This window comes from Podarcis filfolensis, assembly GCF_964270895.1.
Source record: "Podarcis filfolensis genome assembly, chromosome: 15".
Classification (NCBI taxonomy): domain Eukaryota; kingdom Metazoa; phylum Chordata; class Lepidosauria; order Squamata; family Lacertidae; genus Podarcis; species Podarcis filfolensis.
In genome coordinates, this window is record NC_139618.1 from 24,788,456 (window position 1) to 24,803,351 (window position 14,896).

The following is a 14,896-nucleotide window of genomic DNA, read 5'->3' on the forward strand; positions in this document are numbered from 1 at the left end:
GCCTTCTGGCGGTTCCCTCACTGCGAGAAGCCAAGTTACAGGGAACCAGGCAGAGGGCCTTCTCGGTAGTGGCACCCGCCCTGTGGAACGCCCTCCCACCAGATGTCAAAGAGAAAAATAACTACCAAACTTTTAGAAAACATCTGAAGGCAGCCCTGTTTAGGGAAGCTTTTAATGTTTAACAGACTATTGTATTTTAATATTCTGCTGAAAGCCGCCCAGAGTGGCTGGGGAAACCCAGCCAGATAGGTGGGGTATAAATAAAATAATAATATTAATAATAATAATAATAATAATAATAATAATAATAATAATAATTTACATCAGATGAAGGGGAGGGACCCAGAAGACTATCCTCATATGAGGATCCAGGCTGCTTTGCAAAGAAGGAGGCAACCCTCCAAGTAGCCAGGTTTGTATTTTAGTGATTCCATTCTCCACCTTCGCTGGAGCTGGGGAAATCATTTTTCAGGCCAAGGGCGAGATTCCAGAGGTGGGGCAACATGCCAGTAGTAGGAAGGGCTAGAGGCAAAATAGGTGTGGCTAGAAGCAAAATGTGGGCAAGGCCTGCGACTCTTGCTTTTGCACAGCAGGCCACATTCCAGCAACCCTTGTGCTGTGTTTTGATCAATGGCCTCAGCAGTAGATGAGAGGTCAGTAGTACCATGGACAGATCCGTGAATGACTCAGGCTGGAGACTGCAACAGAGCAGAGCTCAAATGTTGCTTCAGCACCAGCCAACCTACCAAACAAGTAGGAGCTGTAGCTCTTGTCAGTTGTTATGTCTGTCTTTGGTGAGAGATGCCTATTCATTTAAAGGGGTACAGCCTGGCTCCGAATGAGTGGCACTAGGGCAGGCATGAGGAACCTTTTTCAGACTGAGGCTCATCTACCCTTCTGTGCAACCTCCCAGGGGCCACATGCATATACAATGTGTGGATTTGTGAACATGTATGTAAAAAGTAGGGACGCAGGTGGCACTGTGGGTTAAACCACAAAGCCTAGGACTTGCCGATCGGAAGGTTGGCGGTTCAAATTCCCGCTACGGGGTGAGCTCCCGTTGCTCGGTCCCTGCTCCTGCCAACCTAGCAGTTCGAAAGCACAAAGTGCAAGTAGATAAATAGGTACTGCTCCAGTGGGAAGGTAATCGGCGTTTCCGTGCGCTGCTCTGGTTTGCCAGAAGTGGCTTAGTCATGCTGGACACATGACCCGGAAGCTGTACGCCGGCTCCCTCGGCCAATAAAGCAAGATGAGCGCCGCAACCCCAGAGTCGGTCACGACTGGACCTAATGGTCAGGGGTCCCTTTACCTTTACCTTTACCTTTATGTAAGAAGTGCATTGAAGTGGGGATCCAGCTATGGAACTGGTCATCTCATCTTAGGACCAAACAAGATGTGCTGTTAAATATATCTTTGCATTTGTTGTGCAGAGTTCTTGGCTGTTTGTTTGTTTGTTTCATTTTAAGAGGAAATTATATCATGCCCAATAATTACTGGAATCCCAGCAAGTGTGGAAGGGGGAAATTAACCCCTTCTCTCCCCTGCTGAGGTCCTGAAGAAAATAATTCCTTTAAAACGAGTAACTGAATTGGGAAGAAATCTGCCAGTTTGTGCTGCCCTTCCCCTCCATACAAAATAAATTCCAGCTTGGGTGGGGGGAAGTATTTTCCTCAGCATCCTAGCAGGGAGGAAAGGTTAAGTTTCTACTCCAGACTTGGTGGGATCTGAAATAATTGTCGCAAAGACCTAGTTTATTAAGTTTCCATTTAATAATATTTCCCCCCCTAAAACTCTGCCTGGTAAATGCAAGTATGTGGAGGGGTTTAAAAATCAAAACCTCTAAGAGGTTTACATTAAAATTACCCATGATAAATCAGATATTTAAGCAAACTAGCTGAAAAAAATTCACAATGAAATCAGCAGTCTTGAAGCTAAATGTTACAAAACACAGTTACATGATGTATACATCTCATCTGGTCCTTACAGACTCCCCTTTCTGTGTTTGTGGCTATGTGTGAATCTTCCTCCTTTGTGCCTCTGACCTGGGTTCCCTGTGTCTGTCTGTTCCTTTCCCGAAGTATGTCAGAATCATGCCATATGGTGGGCAGTGTTACGATGAGGGTCCCTTCTTCCCAACGACTCCCAGACACATGGTGCAAGTGGGGGTTGCCAGGATCCCAGACCTCATTCTGAAACCTGACTGGCGAGCAATTATTGGGATCATAATCGGAGTCGTCTTTCTCCTCATTGTTTGCCTGCTACTGATTGTGAGTAAATGAAAGACAAGGGGAGGCAACTAACCCCTAATTTTGTGCATTTATAGGCCTTATTCACACATTACACTGACCACAGGTGCAAGCTGTCTCTACACATGTACAAGTCTTTGTGAGAAAGAGTGAACACTTGCTGATTTGTACAGCACATTTATTGTATACACAGGTACACAGATTGTACACTTGTTGAATGTAATGTATGAACACTGTGTGTGTGTGTGTGTGTTTTCCTGGGAATGTGGAAATGTCCCTGCTCCTGTAAATACTTTTCTCATGAATTTTTCAGACTTTTTGCCAAACCTTTGGCTTGTCCAGGAAAGGAAGCTCTTCCCCACGGTTCCGAAAGTTACAGCTGAAATATAATATAGACAAATATTCCTCCAGAGAATCCACGGTCCTTACCCTCAGAAAATATCATCCTGGAATGCAGCAAGCAGGCAGTTTGGAAAAGAACTTCAGCCACATGGAGAAAAGGGAAGGTATGAATTATCTTTTACAGAATATGATACAGACACGGCACATAAATAAAGAACCAAATCGCATTTGATGGGTGCATCCATGGAGGACTCCTTCTTCATGAGAGGTAGCATAAAATCCTTTCCTTACTGCCAACTAACCTTTGAATTAATTTAGATTTGGGGTCTGTGGGGCTCTGGCCCTCCAGATGCACTACAGAGCCCATCATCCCTTACTATTGACCATGGTGGTTGGAGCCGATGGGAGTTGGAGTTCTCCAACAACAACTGGAGGGTCACAGGTTACTTACCCTGCCTTGATAAATATTGGTTTGCACTCAGAGGGGAGGGATATTGTGTTAAGGCATGGAGTTGCAAATGCTATACCAGAATCCCTGTGATTTTCTTCTTCACATAATACAGAATGAACTTGTGGCAGCCTTCAACCTGGTGCCTTCCAGATGTTGCTGGACTAAAACCCCCATCATGCTGGCTAATTGAATGATGAGTTGTCACCCAACATCTGGAGGGCCATGGGATCAACCCTGTTTCAGGGTATCTGCTGAGCTCAGATCAGAGAGCTAGTGTGATCAAATGACTAGTTTGTTGTTGCTGTTAAGAAACAAGGAATACCTGCATTCAAATCCCACTACAGTCAAGAATAGCTTCAGTATTTTGTTTTTAACACAAGTCACTATGCTTTGGCCTCAGTTTTCTGTCTGTAGAATGGGTATTCGGCAATAATCAACCTTACAGCCCAGTCTAACTATGCTTACCAGCTGATGGAACTTGTCCAAGGAAACATGTTCGCAAAAAAATGTATATATTATTGAATGTATTGAGCAGGATATTGTTGCTGTGCTCCTCTACCCTCCTTAACACACACCCCACCTTCACATTCATCTGTTATTATTACTGTAGCCGTTATTATTACTATTGCTGTTTGTGCTAATATTGCAGCACTCATTTTACCTCTCTTCCTAGGCAAGTGTGAAATATGGGACACGGAAGAAGAAATAGATCTGGACTCATTCAATACCAACGCCTTCTTTGAAATTCTGGTCGCGCAGTCTCTGGCAGTTACAGCCAAACTGAGCCAGTTTAAGGAAGAGGTGCCTAGCGGTTGTTTCCTCTGTTTGGTTTTTCACCAGCTGAGCTGGTTTTAGAAGTCATTGTCGGGGGTTGGCATTGTGGAAGCAGGAGGGTGGCTCTGCAAGGGAAGCAAGAACAGGCAGTGTGTGAAGAGCTCAGCCTTCACCTGAGGGACTGAGAAGAGCAAGCAGCTTTATAAAGCCAAGTGGAATGTGATAGGCTCCTTTAGTCACCTGACCTGGGCAGGGAGTTGTGGCAGCAGACCATTGGGCATCTGCGGTGCTGGGACCACTGGTTGGCCCCTGTGAGAATAGGGTGTTGGACTAGAAGGGTCTTTGGCCTGATCCAGCAGGTCTTTTCTGATATTCTTACATTCCTAACAACAGTACGATTGTACCAAGACGAGAGTCGCATCTTGATGTCTTCAGTACACTATAGTACTCGGGTGGCACTGTGGTTTAAACCACTGAGCCTCTTGGCTTGCCGATCAGAAAGTCAGCGGTTCGATTCCCTGTGACGGGGTGAGCTCCCATTGCTCTGCCCAAGCTCCTGCCAACCTAGCAGTTCGAAAGCACACCAGTGCAAGTAGATAAATAGGTACCGCAGTGGGAAGGTAAATGGCATTCCCGTACGCTCTGGCTTCTGTCACAGTGTTCCATTGCGCCAGAAGTGGTTTAGTCATGCTGGCCACATGGCCCTCAGCCTGAAAGCAAGATGAGCACCACAACCCCATAGTTGCCTTTGACTGGACTTAACCGTCCATGGGTCCTTTACCTTTTACCTTTTTACCTAAGACTCAGAGAGAAAAGGCTGACCTTTACTCACTGACATCGTTGTTCTGTAGCAAGGTTGGTCACCAGGTTAGTGACAGGCCTATGCCCGAATTCCAGTGGACTTTTGGAAAACTGGGGGAGGCCAAGTGCTGGTTAAAGTGACTAAGGCAGTTTCAAGGAAAGAGATTTGTAAGTAAAAATGAGTCACACAACAACATTGCATTGTTTTCTCCTTTGCAAAAAATTAAAAATCCAAAACAACAAAAACAGTACAATTGCGATCAGGACAGCGATATTTGCCAATTGCAAGCTGCCACAGAAAAGGGCCATACCTCAGCATCGGTTTTGCTTGCAGTTGGTGCCAGGTTTAATCCCCAGCACCACCAGGTTTGAGAGATCCCTGTCTGAAATCATGTAGAGCTGCTGACAGTATAAACAGTCCTATGCAAGCTAGACCGGGCTGCATCTACACATGGGAAAAAACACTATAAATAAGTCAGAAATTAAATCGTTATAAGAAAAGGAAAAAATCCATAGAATGTTGTTGTTGTTGTTGTTGTTGTTGTTGTTGTTGCTCTCCAGCAACATCTGGTGTCGCATGTTTATAATGCATTCAAAACACTGGGTTTTTTTTTACTAATGTAGCTGAGTTCCAGGAGTATTAAAGTTCTAGCACCCTTTAGATATCCCTTCTTTGGGATCTAAGGAGCCAAAGGGTCCTTCCCTTATTTTAGCACAGGAATAAGGTAACAACATATCCAGATGTTGATGGACTCCAACTCCCATTAGCCCCACACTGCATATTCTATGGGTGTTGTAGTCCCTCTACATCTGGAGGGGCCCTGGTTTAGCATAGCACCTGAGCCATTTTTAAGAGTGCTGTTCTCTCTTCCTCAGTTCTTCCTGCTTTAGACTATATTCCAATAGATTGCTATAACAATTGCATATGTCTTATAGTTGCATGCACAGAGAATATGGGAGCATAAAATGGGAGCCAAGCCCAGCGCAACTGCAACCTGCTCATTTTGCATGCCTCCTTTCCCTTTGCAGCTGAAAATCTTGTACCATAAACTTGTGGATGAAGCAGCCATGCTCAGAGATCTTTGGCTAGCCAAGCTGTGCATCCCTGACAGAGCTGATCCCTGTGATGATGTACTGATGGGGAACTATGTCAAAGCAAAACAGCAGGTAGAAGACTGGATAAATCGAATACCTCTCCAGATGATCAGTTATTTCTGATTAATGCAGGGGTGGCTAATCTTTCTTGGATCAATGGCTGCATTGACTCGTGGTCAGGAAACATTTTGTGGGGTTTCTGGGGGGTTGCAAAAAAAAATTTTTTGTCATTGCCCACAGAAGTTATTAGCAATTTATTTATTTTTTAAAAGCATGCTCTTTGGGCCCCTCCAGACTGGTGATTTTCAACATGCCATTGATGCAACTGTAGTGCATTACTAGTGGATTTATAATCGTAGGTATAAAGGTAAAGGACCCCTGGATGGTTAAGCCCAGTCAAAGGCAACTATGGGGTTGCGGCGCTCATCTCACTTTCAGGCCAAGGTAGCTGGCATTTGTCCACAGACAGCTTTCCATGTCATGTGGCCAGCATGATCTAAACCGCTTCTGGTGTAATGGAAGACTGCGACAGAAGCCAGAGTGCACAGAAACGCCATTTACATTCCCACCACAGCGGTACATATTTATGTACTTGCACTGGTGTGTTTTTGAACTGCTAGGTTGGCAGGAGCTGGGACTGAGCAACAGGAGCTCACTCTGTCACGGGGATTTGAACTGCCAACCTTCTGATCGGCAAGCCCAAGAGGCTCAGTGGTTTAGACCACAGCGCCACCTCCTTATAATGGACCATCCATATATCACTCCACTTTATTCATTACTTTGTGATACTTCCCCAGTGTTACCACATTATTGCTGTCTGGAGGCCTGTTCTTGTGCAATAATCCACCAGTAATACACTACAGTTGCATCAGCTTAAGTGGGACAGCAATAATAGGAGCAAAGAACCTCATCAGGACCTAGGGAGGATGGCAGCAGCTACTGGGAAAGGCTGAGCTTGAATCAGAAGGGAAGGTGACAGGTGAGGTGAGATGGGACATCTCCATCTGGTCCCGAAGTTCTTGACCAGCTCCTGAAGTTTTGATTCCTACAGCCATGTTTGCTACTGAACCTATACTGAATAAAGCTGTCTGTCTTACAAGTAAGAGCCTCTGCCATCATGCTATGCCAGGACAGTGTGAAGCAAAAGGAACCAATTTTGTGGATGATGGAATCCATGCCATGAGGGAGAAATTATCTGGTTTCATTTTAATGGGAACCTACGAAATTTGTTCTTCCCAACCTACTTGCAAACTGAAATGCAGGTATACTTCAAAACATTCTGTCCTCTAAAGTTTGTGATGCAGTTCCCCCACAAAAAAAAAAAAATGTTTATTAAAAAGCACATACATTATAGTAGGGAAATTTGCTTGCTGAAATGCATGAACCAGGAGAAATGCATACAAAATATAGCCCTGCTTTCATCTGAATTTTTTTTAAAGAAAAAAGAAAAACACACAAACACATGAGATGGAAGGAAGAGATAACCCCAACCAGAGAAGAATGGCAAATCAAGTTGATGGGCTATGCTGAAATGGCAAAACTAACTGGGAAGCTCAGGAATCAAGAATACAAGAAATTTTAAAAAGAATTGGAAATGTTTATAATGTGTATGAAAAATCATTGTATACAGGTCAAAACACCAGCAGGATTTTAAACACACTTGTAATGTAACAGAACATATAGATAATTTAGGAAGATGAAAAACTGGAGAAGTACTGATATGCAGTTGAAAATAGAATCAATAGGACCCATGGAAGGGATGGGGGAAAGTCAGGAGATTCAGAGTAATCTCAGTAATTAGATTGGGAATTGTTTTTGTTGTATGTTTATATTTTGGGAAATAAATTTCGAAAATAGGGGAAGAAAAAATGGGGTAAACTGAAGCCTGGAGAAACAAGAAGAAACTGGGAGAAACTGAATTTGCCTGGTTTGGCCATCCCAGTTGTGAATGTGTGGATTTAATGTTTCATTAGGCGGAGGAGGAGATTCTGCTCCGAAAGCACCTGGCCACAGAATATGAAGAAAGCGTGAGTAGGCAGCTCCACTTACTGAGCCAGGACATGAAACGACGTGAGGAGCACTGGGTGGCATTTAATTCTGCTCTGCGGGAAGCCATAAGGTTGACAGAGGCCCTGGCGGAGGCTCTGTCTTCTGAGGAAGGTCAAGTCTCAGACTCTAAATCAGCCCATCACAGGTAAGGGCCATTCTTTGTGACATGTAAAAGCTTCAGTGACATTATGACCTGGCTGTGCATTAAGACTTCATTTCATTGTGTACTTAATGCAATCTGAGGCAGGGATGTTGAATCCTCAGGCCTGCCCCTCCCAGGACCCCCCCCCCTCCACACACTCCTGGCCTCACATCTCATGGGCCCTGCTTCACACCCTCCTTGAGTGTTTTTGACTGGCTGGGATGCACCCTTGAACCCTGATAATACCTCTTGCCAGCTTTTCTTACTTATGGGGAACTGTTTATATGCAGACCTGACTTTCCTACCTCAGAGTGGATACCCTTGTTGTTGTTTAATCGTTTAGTCGTGTCCGACGCTTCATGACCCCATGGACCAGAGCATGCCAGGCACTCCTGTCTTCCACTGCCTCCCGCAGTTTGGTCAAACTCATGCTGGTAGCTTCGAGAACATTATCCAACCATCTCGTCCTCTGTCGTCCCCTTCTCCTTGTGCCCTCCATCTTTCCCAACATCAGGGTCTTCCCTTCTCATGAGGTAGCCAAAGTATTGGAGCCTCAGCTTCACGATCTGTCCTTCCAGTGAGCACTCAGGGCTGATTTCCTTAAGAATGGATACGTTTGATCTTCTTGCAGTCCATGGGACTCTCAAGAGTCTCCTCCAGCACCATAATTCAAAAGCATCAATTCTTCGGCGATCAGCCTTCTTTATGGTCCAGCTCTCACTTCCATAGTTGATACCCTAAGATCATTTTATTTCTGCTTTTTGCTTCTTATCATGGTGGCTTCAGGTTATTAAGCCTCATCGATGCTGCAAGCAACCAGGTGTCCAGCACTGTCATACAGGAGACTCGTAGGCTCATGGCATGGGGCATCCTGGGAGAAGGAACGGGAGCTCACCTTGTTAACAGAGAGAGAACCAAGCTGCTCACCAAGGCAGAGCTTGTAGGTAAATGTAAACTCTTAGCTTCCCAGAGGGGATTTTCTTCATTGTGCACCTCTGCACAATATGTATGCATGATTGAAATTTGTTTAATTGTGATGGCTCCCTCCCCTCCACAAGCACAGACAAAAGATTCATGGGAAGAGTTGTTCTGTGCAGGTAGAGAATTTGTTGTCAGCTATCCCAGCCCAAGGATGGGGAACTTGTGGCTATCTATCTGTGGACTCCAACTCAACCAGCCCGAGCCAGCATGGCCAATGGTCAGGAATGGTGGGAGATGGAGCCCAACAAAATCCAGAGGCTTCCCCATCCCTTGGATCAGGCACCCCCAAACTCGGCCCTCCAGCTGTTTTGGGACTACAACTCCCATCATCCCTAGCTAACAGGACCAGTGGTCAGGGATGATGGGAATTGTAGTCCAGGAAACAGTTGGAGGGCTGAGTTTGGGATGCCTGCCTTGGATGAACAACAGTTCCCAGGAATGCCTGAGGGGCAGCCCCGTCTCTTAAGCAAGTATCCTTTGCAGAAAGTTACTCAGCTGCACCATTGAGTCTCTGTGTATCTTTCCATTGCTCTTCCCAGGATCAGATGGCTCTGTGAAGGCACACGATGTCCTGTACCAGGATGCTACCACTGGACTGATAATGCCCAGCCATGGTGCTGTCATGCTGCTGGCCAATCAGTCCATGGAGCCTGTATCTGCCCACCACTTCCTGCATCCTGACACAGAAAGATTGCTCCCGATAGCTGGGAATGTTGGCTTCGACCCCGTCAACTCTAAGCTGATCCCTGTGGTTGATTTAGTACCTGGTAAGAGCCATGGTTCTTCTATAACTCCATTAATCAGCCCTATATGGAGGTGCTAGCTTGCGTGCTGTTGCTGAACCACCATCACATTGTAACCTGTAACCAATCATGAACTGGTGGTTGCTCAACCCATGCGCCTAGAGCTGCCCTATGTAGAGGAAGACCACTGGACCATCTGCTCTGACTGACACCATTTCCCCAAAGATTTAGATGGGGATCTTTCCACTCAAGGTCCTGTCCTGTCTCCAGCTGGGGGCACAGAGTCCAGGGACACCAAGCCACATACCTACCAGCATCAGCCTGAGATCTGGGAAGCAAAGTCAGCTCAAACAAAGGGCATGTTGCAGCAATGGCAGGTCAGGCAAAGCAGAGAGTAAGTTCAGATCAGCAATGGCAGGCAAAGCAGAGGTCAGCATCCACATCAAGCAGATTGGAAAGGTTCTGCCTACTTTTGCCTCTGACTCCACCCACCAGTGGCACGTGGCCCCCTAAAAGGTTGCCCAGAGGGAAATGAGAATTGTTACTCCCCATCCCCCAGTCTAGGCTGTGGGAATGTTAAGGATTGTAGGAAAGGATATATTGAATAAATAGTATCCTTCCTTGTCTCGCATTAGTGAGTGATGTAGCAAAGCAAATTCCCCTTAATATAGCTGGAAGCTAATTTGCAGATTTGTTTCAATCTCTTGTTGTTGTTTAGTCGTTCAGTTGTGTCCGACTCTTCGTGACCCCATGGACCAGAGCATGCCAGGCACTCCTATCTTCCACTGCCTCCCGCAGTTTGGTCAAACTCATGCTGGTAGCTTCGAGAACACTGTCCAACCATCTCGTCCTCTGTCGTCCCCTTCTCCTTGTGCCCTCAATCTTTCCCAACATCAGGGTCTTTTCCAGGGAGTCTTCTCTTCTCATGAGGTGGCCAAAGTATTGGAGCCTCAGCTGCAGGATCTGTCCTTCCAGTGAGCACTCAGGGCTGATTTCCTTAAGATAGGATAGGTTTGATCTTCTTGCAGTCCATGGGACTCTCAAGAGTCTCCTCCAGCACCAGAATTCAAAAGCATCAATTCTTTGGCGATCAGCCTTCTTTATGGTCCAGCACTCACGTCTGTACATCACTACTGGGAAAACCGTAGCTTTAACTATATGGACCTTTGTTGGCAAGGTGATGTCTCTGCTTTTTAAGATGCTGTCTAGGTTTGTCATTGCTCTTAGTTAAGATTATTTCCTGGTGTCCTGGTGTTCCTCTTCAATCTCTTAGTTAAGATTATTTCCTGGTGTCCCCTTTTATCCCTCCTAAAAGAATAAAGACACGAAAGTCTTTCTGAGTAAAGTAACAAAAAGTTTACTCACATTTCAGTTCACGTTATGATCCCTGAAAGGCAGGCTTTTCTTAGTAGTTACATAAGAGACAGTGAGTTCATCTCATATGGAGACTGAACTCATGTGCTGCTGGCTGAGAGCCAGCAGACAGCAAAATTACACTAAGACAACAAAATGGCTGCAGGAGAGCAGCATGGCAGCAAAAGATAGAACAAGACAACATTGGAACAAGACAACTTCAAGACTAGACTGCGACTGAGTAAATGGCTGCATGACTCGGCTCTTTTATGGAGTCAGCCAGGGCCACGTCCATCTCCCAGGTCACATGCAGGGGGAGGATGCTCCGCACCAGTGGAACAGAAAGCTACACTGACTGGATGTCCCCTGGCTGTGCCCACTCTAGGGAAATAAGGAATGTTGCATTTGACTGCATCAATGGATTATATCCCACATAGACTGTAACCACCTTTGGTTTCTCTGCTTAGGGGAGATTCGTCACTCGGAAGTTCCCATCTTGCCCTATGTCCCATATCCCGTGTGTCTCCACTCTGGCCTACCAGTGAAGACTCGTCTGCCAGTCCTACAGCCTGAGAAAGTGTTTAAATTGGGAGGCCTCATGCAAGACCCAGTGACGGGGATCGAGGTGCCAATACTCGCCATTACCATTCACCCCCAAACTGGCCAGAAGCTGTCTTTGGGTGGGACATACCTGAATCCTCTAACAGGAACAGTGACACCTCTTGAATTGGGGGGGCCTATGAGGTTCCCAGAAGGAGGGAGAATTGTCCCAATCCTTGGAGTCAGTTTGGATAATAACACAGGTAAGTGTTTGGGTTCTGTTCTCTTGGTTTCATCTACCTGGCTTGCATCTGGAAGAAAGAGAAACAGCGGGGAGGATAGGTCAACGGCAGGACACCTGCTTGGCATGCAGAAGGTCACCGGTTCCATTCCCAGCATCTCCAGGTAGGCCTGGGAGAGACGCCTGCCTGAAACCCCGGGGAGCCGCTGCCAGGCAGTGTAGACCATACTGAGTCAGATGGATCAATGGTCTTGATGCAGTTTGAGGAAACATCCTATGCCTTAAAGGATGGATCTTAGGTCAGTGGGAGAGAATCTACTTTCCATGTGGAAGGTCACAGATCCCCAGCATTTCCTTCTAGGGGTGGGAATGTCCTGCCGGGAAACTCGGAGACCCACTGCCAGTCAGAATAGGCAGCATTAGGCTAGATGGACAAACAGTCTGACTCAGTATAAGGCAGGTTCATCTGTAAGATTTGGATGTCTCTGCAGTGCAGGCAGAAGGTCACTATGCTGGGCTATGTCTCAACCATAGATGGTCATCTGGCAACCAGCAGGCAAGACCCAGCTCCCCTTAATCCCCATCCAGCTAGTTTTGCTACTAGGTTTATCCTACTGGCAGGTTACGGTCACCAGAACATAGGAAGCCATCTTATACCAAGTCAAGTCCATCTAGTGCCCTACTGTCTTCACTGCCTGGCAGTAGCTCTCCTGAGTTTCAGGTAGGGAGTTCTTCTCAGCCCTACCTAGAGAGGTCATTTGGGCTTGAACTCGGGATCTTCTGCAGCTACAACACCATAAAACACCAGTCCTGAAAAACCTACATTGGCTCCCACTACATTTCCGAGCACAACTCAAAGTGTTGGTACTGAGCTTTAAAGCCCTAAATGGCCTCAGCCCAGTATACCTGAAGGAGCGACTCCTCCCCTATCATTCAGCCAGGACACTGAGGTCCTCCTTTGAGGGTCTTCTGCTGGTTCCTTCACCACAAGAAGTGAGGTTACAGGGAACCAGGCAGAGGGCCTTCTCGATAGTGGCGCCCTCCCTGTGGAACATCCTCCCTTCGGATGTCAAGGAAATAAACAACTATCTGACTTTTAGAAGACATCTGAAGGCAGCCCTGTATCGGGAAGTTTTAAATGTTTGATGTTTTAGTATGTTCTGATATATGCTGTGAGCCACCCAGAGTGGTTGGGGAAACCCCACCAGATGCGTGGGGTATAAATAATGAATTATTATTATTATTATTATTATTATTATTATTATTATTATTTCCCCTTCTGCTTCCTCTTCTGTCTGTGGTCAGGCCAAGACAATTTGCTGCCTGAGGCAAAGGTCAAGATAGCACCTTCCCCAATGCCATGTAGAGAAACCAAGTAGACAGGCAGCAGTGGTTGAAGGTCACATGACAGCATCCTCCACAACACTTGAAAGCATCATGGTACCTTAGTGGGCACTTAGCAATCCATAAGACACACATAACTCTGCCCTCCTACACTTTGATGCCACCCCAGCATCTGCCACCTGAGGCAGCTGGTTGTTTCATGGTAGGGCAAGCCCTGCCTGTGTGATGGCGATGGTGGGTGGGCCATTAGCCCTTCAAGGTGCTGAATGTTAATGACTCTCTCAAACGCCTTAGTTTCTACCACTGCCATCTTGATGTTGAATGATAAGCCACAGGTGATGGGCATGAAAACTTAATAGGTGACACTCTCCAAATCAAAAGGTCTCTGAGAGAAACCATTAATTTAGAAGTATTATTTTAGAAGCTAAAAAATAAAATCAATAACCACCCCAGCCTTTTCGTGAAGATATTCTAGAAAGAGTGAGAGAGATGAAATTAAAGCTATGATTGATTACTCTTAAGAGGTGCTGCCTTCATTAATTGAACAGCTGAGGCAAATTTGACTTTCTTGGAAGTAGTTCAGTTGATCGATTAATGTAATAAACAGCGCATTAAAATGGGTCTGTTAGATTCTTCCAGCTCAGCTTAGTAAGCATTTTTCACTCTGTTCAGTTTTGTATCAGTGATGTTAGAAAATGAGATGAACAGATTCCTCATTTTCCTCCGGTCTCTGTCAACTCCATGGTAATGACAGGATGAAGACACCCAGAAATTGGGGAGAGGGCAGACTGAGGGCCTCCTAAGCTCCAGCTCCAAATCAGTTTATCCTAACTTCTTTGTCTAAACTAGGCTCCAGGCTCAAAGAGCTTTTTCTTCCTGGTTAGTATATGATCCACTTTGTGTCTCCCGCTTGTGTTAGTAAATAGAGCTGGTCTTTCTCTTTGACCAACCGATGTGGAGTGTTAAAATTAGGTCATGATTCTTCATTCCCTCAACTTTGGGTAACTTTTTCTGGTTCAGACAAAAAAAGCAGAAAGAAACTGTGGGCGCTAGAAATGAGATTTATTCCAGGCCTGACATGTTTGAAACAAATCCTTCCTTGGGGCACTATAAATATACAAACCGCATACAAAGCAAATGGGATATCGAGTGCATGAGATAATAACTCAGTTCTGTGGTTGGTTGATCCTGGCTCAGAAACAAGAGTGAAGCATCACTCCAAGGCCTACTCATTTCCTGATTTGTCTCAGTTCTGCTCCATGGGCAACCAAATATTCTTTTCTGTGACTGAGGGGAAGCCTCACGAACCTGAACCTGCCTAATCTGTATTTTCTCAAACAATACGCGATTCAAAACACAGCCATCCTTTGAAATACTCACTTCTCATAATTTGTTATTGCAATTCTTCAGCCAAGTAATTTGTAGAAAAATGGGCTAAAGTGAACATTTGTAAGTTAAAATAGTACACAAAAATGCATAAGGTTAGGGGAAATGGCTTTGCAAAAATGTGTATATTAGAATCAAGATTGTAAGACAGAGCATCTTTCATGAGGAATTTTCTGGAAAGAAAAAAATCACAAATTGATGTGGAAATGTTGAACTTCCACATCACATTTAACTGTAACTTCCTGTTCCCCTCTTCCCACTTTCTTTCTTCCCTCCTTCCTTCCTTCCTTCCTTCCTTCCCAACTGTTTAAACCAATTCATGAACCAAGAACCTATACATTAACCACTAATAATGAAACTTAGGTTGTAGATATTTTTCCACATTTGCTATGCTATTTTTGTGATATA

The 14,896-nt window shown here is 45.4% G+C and overlaps 1 protein-coding gene across 1 annotated transcript in view; it reads left to right on the top strand.

The window, feature by feature from the left end:
• Positions 1-1,827: 1,827 nt before the first annotated feature.
• LOC310750880 (uncharacterized protein) overlaps positions 1,828-14,896 on the top strand; it is a gene marked incomplete at its 3' end in the record, with an annotated part of 47,922 nt that continues 34,853 nt past the window's right edge. The window contains exons 1-8 of the mRNA XM_083589290.1: positions 1,828-2,267; positions 2,560-2,752; positions 3,713-3,840; positions 5,644-5,781; positions 7,683-7,903; positions 8,687-8,844; positions 9,421-9,648; positions 11,445-11,780. Coding sequence (XP_083445416.1) covers positions 2,091-2,267; positions 2,560-2,752; positions 3,713-3,840; positions 5,644-5,781; positions 7,683-7,903; positions 8,687-8,844; positions 9,421-9,648; positions 11,445-11,780 — 1,579 coding nt within the window. The 5' untranslated portion in view covers positions 1,828-2,090. The remainder of the gene's footprint in view (positions 2,268-2,559; positions 2,753-3,712; positions 3,841-5,643; positions 5,782-7,682; positions 7,904-8,686; positions 8,845-9,420; positions 9,649-11,444; positions 11,781-14,896) is intronic.